This window comes from Sarcophilus harrisii, chromosome 1 (assembly GCF_902635505.1).
Source record: "Sarcophilus harrisii chromosome 1, mSarHar1.11, whole genome shotgun sequence".
Classification (NCBI taxonomy): Eukaryota; Metazoa; Chordata; class Mammalia; order Dasyuromorphia; family Dasyuridae; genus Sarcophilus; species Sarcophilus harrisii.
In genome coordinates, this window is record NC_045426.1 from 659,950,940 (window position 1) to 659,970,706 (window position 19,767).

The window sequence follows — 19,767 nt, forward strand, 5'->3', positions numbered from 1 at the left end:
CATAAAATCTTTGCACCCAAAAATAGGAAGAATGTAGAAAATTTGGGGAAATTTTTCATTAAATCTCTCAGATAAGATGTTATTGGATTGGAATATTGCTATGGTATAGGAAATGATGACCTGGTTGATTTAGAAGAACAATGAAAGACATGAACTTAAGAAGGAAAATGTGAGCCAACTTCAGGAAAACCAATAATAGGAAGAAATAATCATAGTGGAGTTTGTATATATATATATATGTATATATACATATATATATACATAGTGGAGTATATGTATATATATATATATATGTAAGAATATGTGTGTATGTATGCATATATAGAAAGAAAGAGCATGTATGTGATATATGTGGATATAGATATAGATATGGATATATATATATATACATACTTAATTATTGACTTCTTTAGGATAAGGGGAAAAGAAGGGGGAAAAAATAAAGTAAAATATGTGTGATGACTGCGTTAGCACCCTGGGTACCTTAGAATCAGCCCAGAGTCAGGATAAGCAAAAGTCCTTGATCTTTATTCTTGGTCTTTAGAAGTAGGATTGAATTGAATGGAAGCAGAATCTCCTCAACCTTCCTTCTTCCTCTCCCGCCCAGAAGTGACCCTGACTAGTCTTACTCCACCCCCTTCTCCCTCCTACAATTCTCTGTATACACCAATTATCGAGCCAGCACAGGATAGTGGAAAGTGCCATTTTCCAAGTATAAGTTTATAGAGTATCGTCCAATCGGTAATTAGCCTTAAGTGCTCTAATGGACCTCAGTGCATTGACTCAAGGGTTTTAGCCCTTTACAAATATGCACAAGGGAGAACAAAAGAAAGCAACCAGAAAGCAAAGCTGGACAACTCTGAAAACAATAAATACTACAATATTCATTACATAGGTTTTCTTGAAGTAGAAATCTGTTGTTTTTTATCAAATCCTATTATATGGTCTGCTGTATACAAGACAACTTTTTTCATTTTGCATTTAAGTTTAATTATTTTTAATTTACCAAAGACAAAACATCCCTCCAGATTGCATCTTGGCTTTAAATAAAGAAAAACAATTAGTTAATATCACTCACAAACCAAAGAAGCTGGTATTGCTCTATTCTCACCAAGTTAATTTTTCTGAAATGTAATTCTGACAAAGACTCTTCACAACAAACTTCAATGACCTCCTATTACAATCAGGAAAGTATATAAACCCCTCTGTTTGACAGTTAAAGTTCTTCATAGCCTCACACTTTCTCACTCTTTTTTCTTGCAGGATTCCAAATTGAAAACAAACAATCTGGATTATTTCATCCCATGAACAATCCTTCAACATGCCTCTTTTCCAACAGTTTCTCCAGCAGTACTCATGCCTATTTTCAAAGTTCTCCGCCAGTTTTCAGGATGTCAGAGTTCATTTCATTTATATTTCAATTCCTTTGATATATCCGGAGCATGTTCCATATGATCATTATACTTTATAATTCTTCTGAAAACTTTTTCTTCATATCTTATGATGCATCACTTGTAGAATGGTGCTTGTATATTACTATTAATTTCTTCCTATTTTATATCTCAGATGAGTAGTGAAATTTCATGCTTTCTCACTCTTCTATTTTTCTTCTATTTCTGTTTTTGCTGAATGTTTTCAGCAAAAAAATTCAAGTCAACTTTGAATGGGTTATTGTAAATTCTTATTTCATTCTTTCTATATTTGCTTCCATACAGACTCATGGAAGGGGGAAATCAGTCTGCAATCTCAGGGTTCATCCTTCTGGGCCTTTCAGACCAGCCAGAACAACAGAGGGTCCTGTTCTTCCTGTTCCTCCTTATGTACCTGGTCACAGGGCTGGGGAACCTGCTCATTATTCTGGCTATTAGCTCTGATCCCCACCTCCACACCCCCATGTATTTCTTCCTCAGTAACTTGTCCCTGATTGACATCTGCTTCACCTCTACCACCATTCCCAAGATGCTGAATAATCACATAACCAAAAACAGAATGATCCCTTATGCTTGGTACCTGACACAAGTATTCTTCAATATTTGGTTTGCAGGGATCGATAGTATCCTCCTTGCTGCCATGGCTTATGACCGTTATGTCGCTATCTGTGCCCCTCTACACTATAGTACAATCATGACTTTGAAGGTCTGTGCTCTTCTAGTACTAGTGTCTTGTTCTTGGGCTTTTATTAATTCCTTGACAGTCACCGTCTTGCTGACCCGACTCTCCTTCTATGGCCACAATGAAATTCCACATTTTTTCTGTGACCTCAGTCCCCTTTTGAAGTTGGCCTGCTCAGACACCTTCATCAATGACTTGATGGTCTACACAATGGGAGCACCAACAGTATTTTTCCCCTTCATTGGAATACTCATTTCTTATGGTTATATTTTCATGGCAGTAATGAAGATCTCTGGGAGTGGGAAGCAGAAAGTTTTCTCCACCTGTGGATCCCACCTCACTGTGGTCTGTCTCTTCTATGGGACAATCATTGGGGTATACTTCAGCCCCACATCCACCCACGCAGCCCAACAAGATACAGCAGCAACCGTGATGTACACTGTAGTCACCCCCATGCTGAACCCTTTCATTTACAGCCTAAGGAACCAGGACATGAAAAGAGCCTCAAGGATGCTTATCCCTAGGAAACCGAGATTTATCATAAGACTATGAGATATCTTTCTGACCTTTGGTGCCTGTGACCCAGACAACAATCCCAATTCTGTGAGAGAAAATTGGCAAGGAGTCTTCTCTAGTGTCATGTGAAGTCAATTGGTTCCTATCCTGACCTTCTGAGATGATGAGTACAGAACTGGACCATTTGTCAGGATTTCTCATTCCAGTGCTTTTCTACTGAGGCAATTGTGATTATCTAGTGAATCACACTAAGATCATTTAATGACTCAATTCTATATCTGGCTCAGATCCTTTTTATTCAGTTGTGGGTCTAGTCCAATTTCTTTCTTATGAGAAAATTGTATTCAGTTTTGGAAATTGTGGGGAAATGTTACTGCATTATTTACACCTAGCCTCACATGACTGGGAAGCTAGACTACCTTTGTCTATCTGCCTTTTGTTCAAAAACCCTTTACAAAGGATGCAGGTTACACTGACCAGAAACCAAGCCAGATCTAAAACTGATGTAAGAAGTTTTCTCACCATTTTACATCTCAAGCAATCCATGTATCTTGTCTGAAAACTAGCCCCATGTTGGTCAGTCAATTGTGGTTTCCATGTTCCTTTCATTGAATCTAGATATTTGTGAGGGAGCAAGACATCTCTTTATCTAATTTCAGGAAATTGGATCTGTTTGATCTATTTCTCCCTTCATCAGACACATTTCAGACTCCACCTCAAACGATTTAGCAAGTCAAGCCAGGTTGAGTTAGAACTCTGATCTCCTAGACAACAGCCTTCTACAAAAACTCTCTAGACTATGCTGGTTGAACTTTCACTGAGAGATTTCTTTGCTGAAGACTGCCCCTCATACCTTCTAGATCAAGCTTTCCTTAATCTCAATCTTCTTCCTATCTAAAGTAAAGTTACTCCCACATTACAAGGGAAGATTAACCCACACACTGCTGGAAATTTTCATACCCATTCTGAAGGCTGAGAAAGATTACTGCCTTGAAAGGAACAACAGGTTCCAATAATAATTAGATATGGAAAAATTCTGCCTTGGAAAAATTCTGCCTTAGAAAAATAGACATGAGACTACAGAAATAATGTGCTGTTAAATTGAGATTTAGGGAATCTTTAGGAAAGTTCTTTAGGAAAATTCTTATTCACTGGGAATTTCCCAAACAGTACTAGAAAGGATAAATAAAAGAGAACTTTTAAGTTAGGCTAAGATACAAATAACATAACAATTTCAAGATCCATGTGGGAAGATAAAGCATAAAAGAGAGTCAAAAGATTGATGATATATACCTACTTGGGGAAGGAAAGGTGGCAAAATTCTGAGAATCATAAATACTCAGTGTTTAACTGAAAGGGGTATGAATCCTAGCCAGCTTTGATATGTACCAAAAATCAAGATTCCAGGAGACACTTACCAATGGAAGAAGGATGGCAAGAGCAAAGTTATCTTCCAAAGCAGGAGGGCCATAGACATTGAGAAAGATCCAGAGGGACCAGGAAAGCTGAGGCATTGGGACAAGGTCCTGAGGATCAGAAACAGACCCAGGAATAGAGTAAAATAATTGGAGTTATACTTTTGTTTTAAGAAAAGCTCAGTGAGTAGAAGAGGGAGAGATACAACCAGAAATTAAGGTGATATAAAACATAACAGCAATAAAAATTAAACTGATTAAGTAAAATTAATAAGGAAATGAGATTATTCTTAAAGTCCCTTTCAACTCTGACATTTTATTATTATGTGACTATTATGTCTCAGTTTTATGGACTTCAAAGATTATAGAATCTATCTCTAATGGAGAATAAATGGTTTCTACAGCACCAATTTAAAAAATCTCTTAAATACCTCCCTACTGATACTATGTAGATAACATATGACTAGCTAAACAAAAAGTAAGACATAAATGTCATGGAATTTTATTGTAAGGAACAATGTATATAAAGATACCTGGAAAGACTAACATGACTAACACATAGTAAAATGATTTAAGAAAGCAATATTGAAATTATTATAACCATGTAAAGGGAAGGAATGACTATCTCAACATAATTAAAAATGGATACTGAGAAATTGGAAAAACCAAGCTCAATACCAAGAAGAAATAAAAGACCTTTTCCTCCAATTTTTATTGAGATGAGAAGGAGTATAAAAAAGGTTTACAAAATTACATACTTTTGATGATTTTGCTGATTTTTTTCTTTTTCTTTAATTAAAAAAAAAAACCTTCATTATAAGGAATGACTCTCTGAGTATAGGAAGTCAAGTTAAGTGGACACTTGTATGCCTGGCACTATGCCAAATGCTAGGATACATTAAAAAAGCCAAGCAAAAAAAAGTTCCCTTCTCTCAAGGAGTTCATAGTCAAATTGGGAAGGCAACAGGCAAACAGCTATAGACAAACAAAATATATAAACTAAACATAAATTGCAAGTAATCAGCAGGAAAAAAAGCATTAGCATTAAGGGAAACTAGGACAGGCTTATTGCAGAAAGTATTACTTTAGCCAGTACTCAAAAGAAGCTAGAAGGTGGAAATGAATAATGGGATAGTGGAACAGCCAAAAAATGCTCAATCTGGAGTATTTGCAAGAACTATGTGAGAAATAAGGAGGATGGTGTCATTGGATTACAGAATATATGAGATGTCGGAAAAAGTAAGGTGCAACAACACTGGTAAGATAGTGGGACAGGTTATGAAAGTACCAAACAGAATGTTATGTTTGATCCTGAAGGTGGTAGGGACAAAACTGTACATACTCTTTGATCCAGGAGTGTGTCTACTGGGTCTGTATGCCAAAGAGATTATTTAAAAAGAGAAAGACATGCATGTACAAAAATGTTTGTAGCAGCCCTTTTTGTAGTCATGAAACTGGAAATTGAGTGGATGCGTGCTGTGGTATATAAGATAATAGACTATTATTGTGCTTGGGAAATGATGAACAGCCTGATTTTAGAAAAGCCTGGATTTATATGAACTGATACTGAGTAGAGTAAGTAGAGCCAAAAGAACATCATACACAGTAAAAACAAAATAATTTGATAATCAACTGCTAAGCTATGGGACTCTATTGAGAGAGAGTAACAAGGCCACTTCGACCTTTGGCACAGAATAAGTTTTCTGCCCCATTGAAGAAACACCCTTGTTGAGCAAGGAGCAATGATTTGTGATCATGGGAATGGGTGAGCTGGAGGGTCATAGCCAGTGGCTCCATGAGCAGGGATGCCTTAACAGGGCCTCTCACCTGTGAGCAAGTCTCTGAATTGCTGGATTTACTTTCGTCCCATTGGCAGATACCATGCATAAGCAAAGACCAGGAGCTGCTTCTCTGAATGGTGATTGATGATTATCTACTATTCACATGCTGATCACGCTTGCAAAAAAAATCAACAAGACTGTATGGCATAATAAACTGGAGCTCTTTTCACACTGTATGAGTCTTCCATCTTATTCATCTGGTCTCTGAGATCAAAAGGCTCATATGCTTTGATCTCATAAAGATGGCCACAACAATCAACCATGATGGATGTGGCTCTTTTCAATGATGAGGTGATCCAAGGCAATTCCAAAAGCATTGGGATGGAAAATGCCATCCACACACAGAGAAAAATCTATGAAAAGTGAACGTGGATCAAAGCACAATATTTTCACATTTTGCGGATTTCTGTTCTTGCCTCCATGTGAGCTACATCCAGGTAGAATCATGTGAACTTGCTCAGAGTCACATAGACAGGAAGTGACTGAGATTAAATTTCATATCAGCTCTCAATCTACTGTTCTCTCCTTGAAGTGACAAGCATACTTCACTCTTTTTCAGGAAAATGTCTTCTAAGCATCCAAGCCTAGGTAACTGTATTTAGTCTATCAAGTCATTCTTTTAGGTAACAATGGTATTCAGAAGAAAAGTGCCCCATTGTACTCATATCCCAACCAATAGTGTGAGTGTTTTATCATAAGATAGCCCTCATTATATGTGTATGTAGCAAAAATACTTTATGCATACTTCCCATTTTGTCACCCAGAATATTTTCAAAATGTGTGCCCAAGAATCAAGACGTAATAAAACTAATAATTTTTTATAATTTCAACAAGAACATTATGTTTTTAAAACTGCCTTTTTTTCAAGAAGTGCATTAAAGTGGGGGGAGCGGTAACTAAATGGTGCAGTGAATCTAGAGAAAAAGAAGGAGGAGAAGGAGAAGAAGGAGAAGAAGAAGAAGGGGAAGGAGAAGAAGGAGGAGGAGGAGGAAGAAGAGGAGGAGAAAGGAGGAGGAGAAAGAGAAGGAGAAGAAGAAGAAGGAGAAGAAGAAGGAGAAGAAGAAAAAGGAGAAGAAGGAGGAGGAAGGGGAGGAGGAGGAAGAGGAAGAAGAGGAGGAGGAAGAGGAGAAGGAGGAGGAAGAGGAGGAGGAGGAGGAGGAGGAGGAGGAGGATGAGAGGACCTTAAGGTGAAGAATACCAGGATCACTGATGGTGTCTGATGTTGCATGCTAAAACTTAGCAGGTTTATTCACCATTATTTTTGTTCTATCCTGTCAGTGTCAGTCCACTTACTACAAGAAAAACTATGAGAGTGAAGAAAGGCATTTAACACTGAAAGTTTCAGCATTAGTGATGTTTTTGTACAAAGCATTCACACAATAGATTCTTTGACGATTATTTGATAAAGCAAAACAATACAATCCAAACAAAAGCGCACAAGTGGAAATTCATCTGTTTACAAGATGAAAACAGAATTCTACAGACAATTAACTCAGGCTTCATGTTTGTGGTGAAATCTTTAACTTATATAGATCATAAATCTATATGATAGACAAGCAGACACTAAACACTGATGTCTCCCTAAAACAAAACAAAAATGGGGAGTGTCAACACTTTTGAGAATTTAGGGAATATTTTTTCCTCTAAAGCCTACCCCAAACCCTGAAGAATTTGTATATTTGAACTAAGAAGACAAAGAACTGGAACACAAGAGCAGAGGTATTCATTAGCCAAAGCTATATTGTCAGACCATAAAGAATGCCATGGATACTAGAGATGGAGATTCAGTCACCTGGAAAATGGAACTATTGCTTCCTTCCAGAAAATAATAGAAATACAAGAATCATGACTCATAGTGATCGATAGAAAGGCAACATTGACTGGCCACACCTATATAGAGATGTTAAAGGGATGGAAATCAATACTGCACAGAAAATGAAGAGTGTTATTAAGGGAAGCACCAAGATGGAGGGGTAACCACTGAACACGCTTTATCCATTGATTATGCTCCATCTTCTGAAATCTAATGTTTCTTCCTTAGAAAAGATCTAGAAACACAGAAAAACATTTCATTATTTTTAACACAGTAGTGTTAAAAATAAATAAATAAATAAATAAATAAATTGAAAAATAAATTGAACTTGAGCCAATGTTTTCCCTCAAACAAGCTCCCTTGCTAAGGGGCTGGCCTAGAAAATGGACAATTACTTCAACATTTCTGTCTAACAAGGAGCTCTGGGAATTAGAGCTTAAAGTCTAGGGACTTCCTAGAAAAGTACCAACAATACTCATATATCCTTCCTCAGACAGAGCTGAATCCTGTTCTCCTGCTCATGACTTCATTCAAAACGTCAAAATCTTTTTCATCTGCAAGATTCCAGAACTTGAGGTAACTCCCTAATTGAAATTCTCAGCTGTGAGAAGGAGTCAAGGTGAGACAAAGTAGCTGAATCTCTCAGGAACAGAACAAAAATCCCAGGTCAAACAATTAAATAGGAAGATCTATAGAGGCATCTTCTGTTAATTTTAAGGGGAAAATCTCACACAAAGTAATGATGGAGCCTTATAAAATCATAGAAATTTAATCCTTAAAAGGACTTAAGAAAATAGAACAGGACAACTGAAAGGACCCAGAAACATAGACAATCAGATTGGAAATGATTTAGAAAAAAATTAAAATGAAAAGACATCAAGGTTTCTATTCCAAGGAAAATAAAATATTAAAGATCAAAGAGAATTTAGCACCTAGAACAGCAGAGACACATGGGGCTAGAAAGGATCTTACAACATAAAATATTCAAATTTTGAAGGGCCTTCTGACATAAGAGACAGAATGTGAGATTTTGGAAAGACTAGTACATACATTTTCAAATATAAGAGTAAATGGGGTATGGAAGGCAATAATCATTTATGCAGCACCTTCTATGAGCCTGGATCCTCACACCTTTTGAGGTAAGTGATGCTATAGTTCTCTCTTTACAACTGAAATAATTGAGACTGACAGAGGTGAAGTGACTTGCCTAGTAAGTATCTGAGGTCATATTTGAACTCAGAAAAATAAGTTTTCCTTTCTCTAGACCTAGACCTCTATTTACCTAGCACCACATAGCTGGCTCCAAAGAAATGATATGGAGGATCACATGAGTCAGGAAAGAGCAATGAGGCTAGTAACTATGACATTGAAATGTGAAAAACATTTGTTTTTCTGTTAATTTCCTTTATGAAGAAAGGTGACTCTTTCTAAAAAGACTAAAATGCCTAATTCAACTTCCCCCTCTCTTATCTTGGTAAAAGGAAGGAAGGTCAGAATAGAAGGAAAGTGATAACAAACCATTGCCTTCCCTATACAAAATCTGCAGGATTCTGGACATAGAGAAGCTGAATCTGAATTGGCAACAAGAGTCAGGATACAGAATTCATGGGGAAGACTTTAGACCAAAGAACAGCTAATAGGCGTCTGAACTAAAAGATCTGAGAATAAAGAACGGGAGACCCAAAACAGACCACCCATCAAAGAAAAAACTGAAAGAAGGACACTAAGTGCAGAGAACACTGATCTTTAATGAGATTGAAAGGAGTTTAGAACAAAAATATCATACAGCTGCAATATCAATACTGGAAAGAAACGTATATATTAGAATATCAAACTTGGAAAGCATCTCAGAGACCAGCTTGTTAAAGAATCTCAAGTACAAAAATGAATAGATCTGGGTCACAAAATCTGGAAGATCTGGAGATGGAGCCTAACCTGAATAATATGCCAAAGGTATTTCTACTACAAAATGTTGCCTCTATTTCCCAAATATGAAGCTTTAGAGAAGAAAACAATATCTAAACAGGAACAAGGAAATTGTCCTTTTCTAATTTTCAGTTAGGATAATACCCTGATTCTGAATAGGGATGTCAAGAATTTTTGATCATTTTCCTTCCATGCTAAAATTCCTTATTTTTATCAGGATAAGAGAGGGAAGTTAAATTAGGCATTTTTGTCCTCCTTTGTATCTGCCTTGATCCCAGTAATTGTTTCATATATATTATCTTAGGGGAAGTAATGAAAGAGTGCCATGATTGCAACTCAAAGGATCTGATCAAAGTTGATGTAGTATAATGAATACAGGGTTGAACTTTGAACTGCAAAGACTGAATTCAAATCCTCAGATACTTATTGACCATATAGCCATGGTAAACATACTTTCATAGAGGTAATGGATGGTGCAAGGAATAAAACACAAGACCTTGAATCAGGACAATATTTGTTCAAATCTGACCTTAGACTCTTCCCCCACATAATATCCTCAGGAATGTGGGACTCTGTCATCCTAGTGGAAATATGGAGCCACTGATTATTTTTGATGAAGCATTTTAGGAATAATAATTTGTCACATTTTTTGGAGAATGGATTGGAGAGGAAAAGACTGGAGGCAGAAAGACTAGTTAGGAAGCTATTGCAGTAGTTTAGGGGAGAGGTAATGAGAATCTGAACCAGCATGGAAGCCCTGTATGTTAATGGAGAAGACAAATTTGGGAGGTGTTTCTAACAGGGGGGTTTAAACTAGGCAACCATAGAGATACTTGAAAGGAGGTCTAAATTTGAATAAGAAAAAAAATCACATCTTAATATTTACTAATATCTGACTGAAATTTAGCATTTCATACAATTATTTGATATATTTAAAACCCTTATTCTGAGAAGGATCTTTATTGATTCATCTTATAGTTAAAAATAGTAAGACAAAAGATACAAGAAATGTTGAGAAATCTTTTTTGGTGAATAAAATCATTGAATCTTTTAATCTCAGTTTCTTCATTAGTAAAATGAAGATTACAATACCCATAATGATACAGATGTACTAAGTATGGGGTTGTTGTGAAGACTAAATGAAACAATATATCTCATTGATTTTTGACAATTTCTTCTGACATCTTTCCCTCTCCAATCCATTCTCCAAAAAAATGTGACAAATTATTATTCCTAAAATGCTTCCTCAAAAATAATCAATGGCTCATTTCCACTAAGATGTCAGAGTCCCATATTCCTAAGCATATTATGTGGGGGAAGAGTCTAAGGTCAGACATCTTCAGGATGTGAAGTCTGCTAACATTCAAGTATTATTGGTGATGATGATAATCACTATATTGAAGTAAAGGCCAAAACCCAGCCCCTTTCTAAAGCAGGAACCTCTCCTCCAATGTTCATACAAGTAATTAACCATTCTAAGAAATCCCAATTCTTGACTTTTGATATAGAGGTTACAGTTAGAAGCTTGGTGCAGGAGGAGAGAGTGGGGAGAGATCTCAAAGAGATTATGTAGTCCAATTTATCCCAACATATCTGACAGTAAGTACCCTGTCCTTGTTTCCTGTAGGCTCAAAATTCTTATAAATATTTTGAATGAAGTGAAAGATGACACAAATAAATTTTGGGGATGACAAAACACTTCAGGAAATAATATATTTGAATCAGGATTCAAAAAACTCTGCAAAGATGAAATCTAGAAAGTTCAGTTTTGCTAAGACATCTTCAATGTTTGAGAGTTCACTACATCCAAAACTAGACTGACATTGCAGAATCATCTAGCAACAGTTCTCCCTGTTGTCCACTCTAATAGCAAGAGAAACTTTTGAACACTTTACTAATACCTAGGTGTACTGAATTTGCCATTATGGCATAATCTAGCTGTCTATTAATATGTAAAAAAATTAAAAGAGTTTAATTTGATCTGAGTTTTTCATGAAACTAAGATGACTCTTAAATACTCACTACTCATTCTTAGAATGTTAATAAACTGTCTATTCAATCATGACTAAGAATTTGCTGAGAAATCAAAGTCAAGGTCAAATTCAAATTTTTATCTTTATCAAATCTTAGTGCATCTCTCCCATTAGCTATAATCTCTTAAAAATCAAAAACAGTGGTTTAATATTCATATTCCCTAAGAATTTACAGATCCTGAGTTGTTGTTCATCCAGATCTGGTCACTAGGAAATTAACTATGGACAGCCATATTCTCTCTTACTATACCTTCATTTTGCTTGACTTTTAGCTTCATTTTAACAATGCATTTTCCAGCCTACAAGACCAATTCCTTGTTCAAAGAACATGCAATTTGTCAAAAAAGAAATCATATAAGATTTCATTAGTCCTTCCTTCTCTCCTTAATTTTCATCATTCTAGTCATCCTAAATAAACTCTCCCATCTCTCCTTTTGATTTATTCTCCAAAAAAGATCTCAAAAACTCCTTTTCATTATTGATTGATACTACTATGCTGAACTTGTTGTAAATTCAAGGATTCCTGACAAGAAGCACATGGAACTGAGGCACACATTTCTATTCAATCTCCATTCCTTATCCTTGTTTCTATCTTCTGAGCATATGTTTTAAAAATCTGAGATAATTAATTAGCTCCCAATGAACAATTTTTGGTCTCTTCAGACAAATATCTTATTTCTACCTTACCACAAGTATTTGAATCTTAAAAATTTTATTTCTATAATTGAATCTTTTCCATTTTGCAATTATAAAATGATACACTCTGGTCAATGACCTTTAAAGAGCCCAGCAAACCTTAACTAACATTTTATTTGTCCATGGAAAACTGCATAAAATCTGGTCTCAAAACAACTTATTGAAATATAGATAGATAGATACCTTTTATCTTTTGCACTTCTGAACTTGCCCTTCCATGAAAAAAAAATGTAAAGTAGATTCAGCAGTATCAGACTTTAAACAATATTATAAGATGAATGCATTATTGAAGTATAAAAAATTCTGATTATTTTAAATTAAAATTAAATTTTAAATTTAAATAAGTTCTTGTATACATAAAATCTTTGCACTCAAAAATAAAAGGAATCAGGGCAGCTAGGTGGCGCAGTGGATAACCACCAGCTCTGAAGTCAAGACAACCTGAGTTAAAATCTGGTCTCAGACACATCATTTCCTAGCTGTGTGACCCTGGTCAAGTCACTTAACCCCAATTGCCTCAGTAAAAAGTCAATCAATCAATTAATTAATTAAAATAAAAATTAACAAATAAATAAAAGAAAAGAAATGTAAAAAATTTGGGGAAATTTTTCAGAAAATCCATCAGATAAGATATTATTGGGTTGGAAAATTGCTATGGTATAGGAAATGATGAGCTGTTTGATTTAGAAGAACAATGAAAGACATGGACTTAAGAAGGAAAATGCCAGCCACCTTCAGGAAAACCAATAATAGGAGAAAATAATCATAGTGGAGATATATATATATATATATATATGTATATATATATATTTACATATATATGTAAGAATATATGTGTGTATGTATGCAGATATACAGAGAAAGCATGTATGTAATGAAAGTGGATTTAGATATAGATACAAATATATGTATAGTTAATTATAGACTTCTTTAGGTTACAGGGAAAAGGAAAGGGAAAAAATAAAGTAAAATATGCACAACAGAGAACAAAAGAAAACTAACAAGAAAGCAAAGCTGGACAAATCTGAAAACAATAAATGCTACAATATTCATTACATAGGTTTTCTTGAAGTAGAAATTTATTTTATATCAAATCCTCTTATATGGTCTGCTGTGTACAAGACAACTTTTTTCATTTTGCATTTAAGCTTAAATTTTTTTTTAAATTTATCAAAAATAAAACATTCCTCAAGAATGCATCTTGGCTTTAAATAAAGAAAAACAATTAGTTAATATCACTCACAAACCAAAGAAGCTAGTATTGCTCTATTCTCACCAAGTTAATTTTTCTGAAATGTAATTCTGACAAAGATTCTTCTCAATTAGCTCCAATGGCCTCCTATTATAACCAGGAAAGTATATAAACCCCTCTGTTTGACAGTTAAAGCTCTTCATAGCCTCACACTTTCTCACTCTTTTTTCTTGCAGGATTCCAAATTGAAAACCAACGGTCTGGATTATTTCACAATCCCATGAACAATCCTTCAAAATACCTCTTTTCCAACAGTTTCTCCAGCAATACCCAGGCCTATTTTTGAAGTTCTCTGCCAATTTTCAGGATTTGGAATTCATTTCATTTACATTTCAATTCCTTTGATTTATCTGGAGCATGTTTCATATGACAATTGATACTTTATAATTCTTCTAAAAACTTTTTCTTCATATATTACAATGCATCACTTGTAGAATAGTGCTTGAATATTTCTATCAATTTCTTGTTTATTTTACATTTCAGATGAGTAGTGAGATTTCATGCTTTCCCACTCTTCTATTTTTCTTCTATTTCTATTTTTACTAAGTTTTTTCAGCAAAAACATTCAAGTCAACCTTGAATGAGTTATTGTAAATTCTTATTTCATTCTTTCTATATTTGCTTCCATACAGACTCATGGAAGGGGGAAATCAGTCTGCAATCTCAGGGTTCATCCTTCTGGGCCTTTCAGACCAGCCAGAACAACAGAGGGTCCTGTTCTTCCTGTTCCTCCTTATGTATCTGGTCACAGGGCTGGGGAACCTGCTCATTATTCTGGCTATTAGCTCTGATCCCCGCCTCTACACCCCCATGTACTTCTTCCTCAGTAACTTGTCCCTGGTTGACATCTGCTTCACCTCCACCACCATTCCCAAGATGCTGAATAATCACATAACTAAAAACAACATGATCCCTTATGCTTGGTGCTTGACACAAGTATTCTTCAATATTTGGTTTGCAGGGATCGATAGTATCCTCCTTGCTGCCATGGCTTATGACCGCTATGTGGCTATTTGTGCCCCTCTACACTATAGTACAATCATGACTCCGAGGGTCTGTGCCTTTCTAGTCCTAGTGTCTTGGTTTTGGGCCTATACAAATTCCCTGACACACACCATTTTGCTGACCCATCTCTCATTCTGTGGCCACAATGAAATCCCCCATTTTTTCTGTGACCTCAGTCCCCTTTTGAAATTGGCCTGCTCAGACACCTACATCAATGACTTGATGGTCTACACAGTGGGAGCACCAACAGTATTTCTCCCCTTCGTTGGAATACTCATCTCTTATGGTTTTATTTTCATGGCAGTAATGAAGATCTCCTCTGTGAGTGGGAAGCAAAAAGTTTTCTCCACCTGTGGATCCCATCTCACTGTGGTCTGTCTCTTCTATGGGACAATTATTGGAGTGTACTTCAGCCCAACATCCACCCACACAGCCCAAAAAGATACAGCAGCAACGGTGATGTACACTGTAGTCACCCCCATGCTGAACCCTTTCATCTACAGCCTAAGGAACAAAGACATGAAAGGAGCCTTAAGAATTCTTATCACTAGAAAACCAGGATTCAATATATGACTATAAGAAATTTTCCTGAGATTTCCTGAACTCCACAGTGTCCCAGACAATAGCCCCAGTGCTGTGAGAAAAGGTTGAGAAGGAGTCTCCTCTAGTGTCACATAAAATCAATCTTGTTGACTTTATGAAATAATAGGTAGAGAACTGGACCAGTTGTTGGGATTCCTGTTTCTAGTCCTTTTCTACTGAATAAATTGTAGAAATTGAGTGCCACACTGACTCTACTTTATGACTCAGTAGTCAATCTAGCTCAGTTATCTTTCTATTCAATTGTGGGTTTAGTCCAGTTTCTGTCTTATGAGAAAATTGTATTCAATTATGGGATTTGTGGGAAAACTTTATTGCATTGTTTAAGCCTAGCCAGATATGACCAAAAAGATTGTTTCCTTTTCCTATTGCTCAGAGACTCTTACCTAAGGAGATAGTTTCTGCTGATTAGATACCCAGTCAGATCCAAAAATTTATGCATGATTTTATGTCTCAAGAAATCCATGTATCTTATTTAAAAACTAACTCTCTATTGAATCCATCAGTTGTTTCTATATTCCTTTGATTGAAAATAGATACTTGGAGTCTTGGGAGGAGGGGGTAAGATATCTGTCCTTATATTTATGTTAGTTTCAATCTGAGAAAGAACTAGCTCCCAATCTGTTATGCAATTAACATACAATACTTAATAAAATAAACTCAGAAGCTCGAATTTTGTTTCCTCAGACATTTCACATTCTACCCATCACAGTTCTTGCCAGGTCTAGAGAGGTTAAGTTAGGACTCTGACTACCTGGACAAAAGTTTTTTTATAAGAACTCCATAGACTACTCTGGTTAATCTTTCACTAAGAGAATTCTTTACTGAAAGACTGCCCATACCCAGTCCCCAAGATCGAATTTTCTTTTATCTCAATCTTCTTCCAAATTAATGGTAAGATTGACTCCCTACTACTACTGGTGAAGATTTACTCACACACTGCAAGGAAAAGCTTTTCTCCCTCTGAAGGTTGGGGAAGTATTAGTGCTTTAAAGTGAGTGATGGCTTCCAGTAATAGTAAAATACTGAAAGATTCTGCCTTGGAAAAATTGACAAACAAAATAGAGGAATAGTATGTTGTTAGATTGAAATCCCATTAGAGAAATTCTTATTGGTCTAGAATTCCCCAAAAAGAACTGGACAGGGTGAATAAGAGATAGAACTCTTAAATTGTGTCAAAATATAGAAAAACCTAAATGAATCCCAAAGTTGGCCAGAGAATAGGACTTTTAATTACAGCAAGTTACAAGTGTGGAGATTAGACTTTCAATAGAAGATAATGAGACCAGCAAGTATGTCTTTGTTTTGTTGTTTTGTCTGTGGGTTTTTTCCTTAGTAAAATGCAGCAAAATTATTGTCTTCTGTCATGTTTAGTGTTGTTTGTAGATTTTGCAACCTTGAAAGTTATCTAAAAGGAAAATGACGAAAGCCAGGAAGACTGCTGAAAAACTACAGCCAAAGAGTTAACTATGCAAGGAAAGGCTAATAAAATTTCATACCTGAGACAGTGATGTCAAAATCACTTTATCAGTAAAAGCAGGACTAACTAGCACTTCAGGCTGTTAACAAAAAAGAAAGAAAGAGAGGGAGAGGAAGAGAGGGGAAGAAGGGAAGGAGGGAGAGAGGGAAGAAGAGAGAGAAGGAAGGGAGGGAGGGAAGGAAGGAGGAAGGAAGAAAGGAAGAAAGGAAGGAAGGAAAGAAGGAAGGAAGGGAGGGAGGGAGGGAGGGAGAGAAGAAGAGAGGAAAGGAAGAAAGGGAGGGAGGGAAGGAGAGAGAGTGGGGAAAAGGAAGGAAGGAAGGAGGGAAAAAGAGAAGGAAGGAAGGAAGAAAGGAAGGGAAGGAAGAAGGAAGGAAGGAACAGAGGGAGGGAAGGAGGGAAGGAGGGAGAGAGGGAGGAAGGAAAGAGGGAAGAAGAGAAAGAAGGAAAGAAGGAAGGGAAGGAGAGAAAGAAGGAAGGGAGGAAGGAAGGAAGAAGGAAGGGAGGGAGGGAGGGAGGGAGGGAAGAAGGAAGAAAAGAAGGGAGGGAAGGGAGGAAGGAAGGAAGGAAAGAGGAGGAGGAAGGGAGAGAAAGACATTCTTTCCAGGAGTTGTATTTTGAGCTATATGACAGTTTACAAGGAATTCTACATAGAGACAACTGGTCCCCTGTGAAATGAATCTTCTGCCAACTTTTGGGAAATTATGAGAAATAGTATTTTAAAAAATCATAGTAGAAATCAATGTTTGACAAACCACAAAACGTCGTGGATGGGAGGGAAAAGCCACCTTCAAACAACAGAAATGGAGCACCACCCAGGGCTATTTTATAGAAGAGGATTATCCATTAGTGGTACTCTTCTATTAATTCTGATATGAGAAGAAAACAAGCATTTACTTAGTTAATAAGCATTTATTAAATACCTGTTTTGTGCCAAACGTTATGCTAAGCACTAGAGATAAAACTACAGGCAAAAGACAAGAGTCTCTCCTTAAAGAGCTAACAGTCTCTTAGAGAGACAACAAATAAATAATTATGCAAATAAGACAGATAATTAAGAAAAAAATCAGCAAAGGAAAGGCACCAAAATTAAGAAAGGACAGAAAAGGCTTCCTGGGAGTTTTCATTTGGATATTTCTTTCAAGAAGAGAGCAGTTTCAATCTCCTTTCAATTTCTATTTTATACTCTTGTTCTAAGATATCTAGGCAGATTTCTTTTCTGAGTTCTTGAAATATGAACTGTAGGTAGGTGGAGTCAAGAGTACAATATCCAGCTGAACTCTCCCCAAAATCCCCTCCAAACAGGAAGTTCTAGATGGTTAGGTATTCAGAAAACTAGTTAAAAAGAGATTATAGAAAACTCTTTGCTGGCATTTGGATGCACCTGGTGTTAAGTGGAAATTCCTTTGCTCATGAGCATTTCAGGGTCTCATTTAGAGGGTGAAGAAAACTACTTAATGATTGGTCACAAGGGATCAAGGGCCTTGGATATAGTTTCAGGTCCAATAGCTGAAAGAGTACTTTCAACTACAGAGAATCAAGAGCCAGTTCTGGGGAAAGACCACACCTAGACTAGAATAACACCACCTTAGAAGCACCAAAAACTTGCAGATGCCCAGAATCAATTCTGGAAACAGTAACATGAATAACTTGAAATTTAGGATTGTCCCTCTCCACTTCCAGATGAGTAGCACCCAACATCATAATGTTCAAAAGTTTAAAAAAAAAGCTGGAAAAATGAGCAAATAAAAATTAATAACTTGACCATAAAAGTTGCTGCTGCTATTCCTACTCTTGCTACTACCACTAAAGTGAGAATAATGGTGACATAAATGTTCTTTTTTTTATTAAAAAAATAAAAACAGAAAAGGAAAACAAAACAAAATAAAATAAAACAAGTCAAAACAGAATATTGTTATGCATCCAGCAGAACATCAGGGAGTCTTCAAAATATTTAACAACAAATTACTGGTCCAAGAAAGCATATATAATAGTAGAAGAAATTATATTCACAAGTGTCCATCTTTTCTTTATTTCCTTGTAGGTTGTTTGTTCTCTGCTGCTCATTTTTTTTACTTTATTCTTTCTTTCCCTTTTCATTCCCCCCTCAACTCTCCCAAGTAGGCTATAATTAAATAAGGATATATTTATGTATACATATTATATATATATATGTATGTGCACACACACATACACACAGATCTTTTCTATCCCTTCAACTCTTTGCTTTAATTCTGCTCCTTAACTTGTCTTGCTATTACTTAACTTCTCCCCACCCATGGATCCCTCTCTTCTATTCTTCCCTCATCCTTTTCCCCTTGTTTCTTTATAGATTTTGGAAGGTACTATACACTTCATGGTATATATATAGTGTTGTCTATTTAACCCATTCCCAAGGTGAGTAAGTTTGCAGAATTATAAGCCCTCTTCCCCCTCTACTGTCTCTGTATCTATTCTTCCTATGCAATATATTTGTATAACATAATTACTATTTTTTACCTTAACTCTACCCCACTATTTTATTTGAACTGCCCAATGATTGGTGTCAGTCTTAAACATAAGGAATTCATTTCCATATAAAAAACATAAAAAACAATTTTTCTGGGTTAAGTCCTTTGAAATTGATCTTTGATATTGATTTTATACACTAAATTTTGTATTGAGTTCAGATTGGGTTAAAATAAAGTCTTGAAAAACTGCAAGTTTGTTGAATGGTCTTTTTTTTTTCATTCCATCACAATCATATACAACTTGTTTAGCTAGTTCCCAATTCATAGGCATTTCTACACCTTTCAGTTCTTTGTCATTACAAATAGAACTTCTATAAATATTTTAGAACATAGATTTTTTCCTTTGTTCCCATAATCATTTTTGGAAATAGACCTACTAATGGTATCGCTGGACCAAAAGGTATAAGTAGTTTAATAACATTTTAGACATAATTTCACATTGTGGAATTCCAGGAAATGCTTGGATTAGTTCACATGTGCTTTATCTAAATGAAGGCACTGGAAATTATTGAAAATGATAAGATATAGGCCATATGGTAAGATATGGGCTTAGAATTATCACTTCAGCATC

At 35.8% G+C, this 19,767-nt stretch overlaps 2 protein-coding genes across 2 annotated transcripts; both read left to right on the top strand.

The window, feature by feature from the left end:
* The first annotated feature begins 1,253 nt into the window (after positions 1 to 1,253).
* LOC100927070 (olfactory receptor 1361-like) lies at positions 1,254 to 2,664 on the top strand. The gene has a single exon (XM_031948141.1). It carries the CDS (start codon positions 1,720 to 1,722, stop codon positions 2,662 to 2,664), a length of 945 nt encoding a protein of 314 aa, XP_031804001.1. The 5' UTR covers positions 1,254 to 1,719.
* Positions 2,665 to 14,215: 11,551 nt separating this feature from the next.
* LOC100927328 (olfactory receptor 1361-like) lies at positions 14,216 to 15,607 on the top strand. Its single transcript, XM_003763091.2, has 2 exons — positions 14,216 to 15,146; positions 15,590 to 15,607. The coding sequence occupies exons 1-2, from the start codon at positions 14,241 to 14,243 to the stop codon at positions 15,605 to 15,607; spliced, it is 924 nt and encodes a 307-aa protein (XP_003763139.2). The 5' UTR covers positions 14,216 to 14,240.
* Positions 15,608 to 19,767: the final 4,160 nt, after the last annotated feature.